The sequence below is a fragment of the Pristiophorus japonicus genome, unplaced genomic scaffold, assembly GCF_044704955.1.
Source record: "Pristiophorus japonicus isolate sPriJap1 unplaced genomic scaffold, sPriJap1.hap1 HAP1_SCAFFOLD_1238, whole genome shotgun sequence".
Taxonomy (NCBI): Eukaryota; Metazoa; Chordata; class Chondrichthyes; family Pristiophoridae; genus Pristiophorus; species Pristiophorus japonicus.
The window spans coordinates 35604-39062 of record NW_027250902.1 but is presented as its reverse complement, the minus strand read 5'-3'; the positions used below and the strand labels follow the sequence as shown (position 1 = coordinate 39062).

Sequence of the window (3459 nt, the reverse complement as noted above, 5' to 3'; positions counted from 1 at the left end):
AGGGATAGTAATCTCTCTCCCCCCTCCCTCCCTCCCTCTCTCTCCCCCTCCCTCCCTCCTCCTCTCTCCCCCCCTCCCTCCCTCTCTCTCCCCTCCCTCCCTCTCTCTCCCCCTCCCTCCCTCTCTCCCTCCCTCCCTCCTCTCTCTCTCCTCCCTCCCTCCCTCTCTCTCCCCTCCCTCCCTCCCTCTCTCTCCCTCCCTCCCTCCTCTCTCTCCCTCCCTCCCTCCCTCTCTCCCTCCTCCCTCCTCCCTCTCTCTCCCCCCCCTCCCTCCCTCCCCCCCCTCCCTCCCTCTCCCCCCTCCCTCCCTCCCTCTCCCCCCCCTCCCCCTCCCTCCCTCTCCACCCCCTCCCTCCCTCCCTCTCCACCCCCCTCCCTCCCTCCCTCTCCACCCCCTCCCTCCCTCCCTCTCCACCCCCTCCCTCCCTCCCTCTCCACCCCCTCCCTCCCTCCCTCTCCACCCCCTCCCTCCCTCCCTCTCCACCCCCTCCCTCCCTCCCTCTCCACCCCCTCCCTCCCTCCCTCTCCACCCCCTCCCTCCCTCCCTCTCCACCCCCTCCCTCCCTCCCTCTCCACCCCCTCCCTCCCTCCCTCTCTCCCTCTCTCTCCCCCCCTCAGGGACGCAGGACGAACGCAGCAGCCGACGAGGACCCCGGTTGTCGCCGGAGACGCCCGTCGCCATGACGAAGCTGGCCGAGTGGCTGCTGGGGCTGGCGGTGCTGGGGGCCGCCTGGGCGGGGCTGGCCTTTGACCTCCTGGGCCTGGGCCTGACCGAGCCAGGCCTCCAGCTGCTCGGGCCCCTGCCCGCCTACCTGCTGGTGGCGTTCGGCTGCTACTCGCTGGGCACCGTGGGCTATCGGCTGGCCACCTTCAACGACTGCGAGGCAGCGGCCCAGGAACTCCGGGCCCAGGTCCAGGAGGCCAGGACGGACCTCGCCGGGAAAGGGTTCCGCTTCTGAGCTTGGCCGGGGAGGGGGGGGGCCTTGTACGGCCATCCCAGCAACATCGACATTGTGCTCGGCAAGCCAGCTCCCTTCAGACCAAAGGCCCCGACCCAACGCCTGGGACGGTAACGGTCGATGAGCGACTGGGCCACGTGTACCCCAGGGGGAACCTCCATCTCCAAAACCCTCAACCCCAGGGGGAACCTCCATCTCCAAAACCCTCAACCCCAGGGGGAACCTCCATCTCCAAAACCCTCAACCCCAGGGGGAACCTCCATCTCCAAAACCCTCAACCCCAGGGGGAACCTCCATCTCCAAAACCCTCAACCCCAGGGGGAACCTCCATCTCCAAAACCCTCAACCCAGGGGGGAACCTCCATCTCCAAAACCCTCAACCCAGGGGGGAACCTCCATCTCCAAAACCCTCAACCCCAGGGGGAACCTCCATCTCCAAAACCCTCAACCCCGGGGGGAACCTCCATCTCCAAAACCCTCAACCCCGGGGGGAACCTCCGTCTCCAAAACCCTCAACCCCAGGGGGAACCTCCATCTCCAAAACCCTCAACCCCGGGGGGAACCTCCATCTCCAAAACCCTCAACCCCAGGGGGAACCTCCATCTCCAAAACCCTCAACCCCAGGGGGATCATCTGTCTCAAAAACCCTCAACCTCAGGGGGAACCTCTGTCTCCAAAACCCTCAACCCCAGGGAGAACCTCCGTCTCCAAAACCCTCAACCCCGGGGAGATACTTCAATTCCAAGATCTACACATCCTGAGGAGGACTCTCCATCTTCAAAATCCTCAAGTCCACAGGAACTCCCTCCACCTCTAGCACCCTCACCCCTAGGAGCTCCCTCCACCGCCACGACCCTCAACCCCAGGAACTCCCTCAACCCCAGGAACTCCCTCCACCACCATGACCCTCGCCCCCAGGAACTCCCTCCACCTCGACAACCCTCAACCCCAGGAACTCCCTCCACTTCTACGGAACTCCCTCAACCCCAGGAACTCCCTCCACTTCCACGACCCTCGCCCCCAGGAACTCCCTCCACCTCCACGACCCTCAACCCCAGGAACTCCCTCCACCTCGACAACCCTCAACCCCAGGAACTCCCTCCACCTCCACGACCCTCAACCCCAGGAACTTCCTCCACCTCTACGACCCTCAACCCCAGGAACTCCCTCCACCTCCACGACCCTCAACCCCAGGAACTCCCTCCACCTCCATGACCCTCGCCCCCAGGAACGCCCTCCACCTCCACAACCCTAGGAAATCCCTCCTCCTCCATGACCCTCATGCCCAGGAAGACCCTGAATCTCTGTGACCCGTGCCCCCCTCCAGAAATGTGCCAGGGTCAGAGAGAGCTTGGTCCACAGGGCATTAATGAGGGGGAGCTGTGCCCACCTCTGCGGCCATCCTGTCAATGATCTGGGCCTTGAGCCCGACAGGAGGCTCGGTCACCTGACCTGCGAAGACCCTGCACCTCCAAGACTACCTCCCCCCCAGAAAGACCCTCCAATTCCATGAACACCCCCCTGCCCCCCCAAGGAAGCCTCCAGTTCCACGAGCCACACGCTGGTTGTTTGACCCGCTGTAATGGGTCAGCCGGTGTACGTGGTTCACTGGCCATCGAGGGAACTCAGTCAGGCCGCCCCCCCCCCCCCCAGCCTGCGTGTCCACCCCCCCCCCCCCAGTGAGGCCAATTGGCCTGATCGCTAGCCAATCACAGCCCCATGGTAAAGTGGGGGGTCAGGATTGGGCCCCGCCGCGAGGCCACGTGTGGCCGAATAGCCCGCGGAAAGGGGCGGGGATTGCCACGCGGGAGGTTCCGTTGGTGGGGGGGGGGGCTCTTTGCACCTTCGGGAGAGGATGTGGGGGCGGAATCAACCTCGGAAGCTGTGTGGGGTGATTCAACAGAACAGGAACGTGGACTGTGGCTTTAAGAGCTCCCGGAGCGCGCCTGAGACGAGCTCCGAGGCGTCTGGAGACTCTTGAGTTGAGCGTGGAGACTGCCCCTACCTCCGACGGACTGTTCAAGAGGTGGCGGAATAAATACTGCGATCGCCAGCGCCACGGGAGTTAATTCTTGACCAGCGATCACTTCTCAGCTCGAGCCCTTTTCTGTGCTTCCCCCAACCTGGCGGAGTTCTGTCCTGTTGGCTGTTTCAGAGCCCTTCTGTAATTTAATTAAAAAATAGCTCGATTAAATCTCCTCTTCTCTGCTGCAGCGCACATTGTCTCGAGTGTCTCCTCATAACAAGGTGGATGCAGAGAGATTGAGAATTCAGAAGAATGAGAGGTGATCTTATCGAAACGTATCAGATTATGAGGGGGGCTCGACAAGGTGGATGCAGAGAGGATGTTTCCACTGATGGGGGAGACTAGAACTAGGGGGCACGGTCTTAGAATTAGGGGCCGCCCATTTAAAACTGAGATGAGGAGGAATTTCTTCTCTGAGGGTTGTAAATCTGTGGAATTCACTGCCCCAGAGAGCTGTGGAGGCTGGGTCATTGAA

The 3459-nt window shown here is 62.7% G+C and overlaps 1 protein-coding gene across 1 annotated transcript; it reads left to right on the top strand.

The window, feature by feature from the left end:
- Positions 1 to 621: 621 nt before the first annotated feature.
- dpm3 (dolichyl-phosphate mannosyltransferase subunit 3, regulatory) lies at positions 622 to 3152 on the top strand. Its single transcript, XM_070870259.1, has one exon. The coding sequence runs from the start codon at positions 680 to 682 to the stop codon at positions 956 to 958; it is 279 nt and encodes a 92-aa protein (XP_070726360.1). The 5' UTR covers positions 622 to 679; the 3' UTR covers positions 959 to 3152.
- Positions 3153 to 3459: the final 307 nt, after the last annotated feature.

Excerpts from the sequence above, each read along its gene's own strand:
- dpm3 (XM_070870259.1), top strand. The coding sequence starts at position 680 with ATGACGAAGCTGGCCGAGTGGCTGCTGGGGCTGGCGGTGCTGGGGGCC.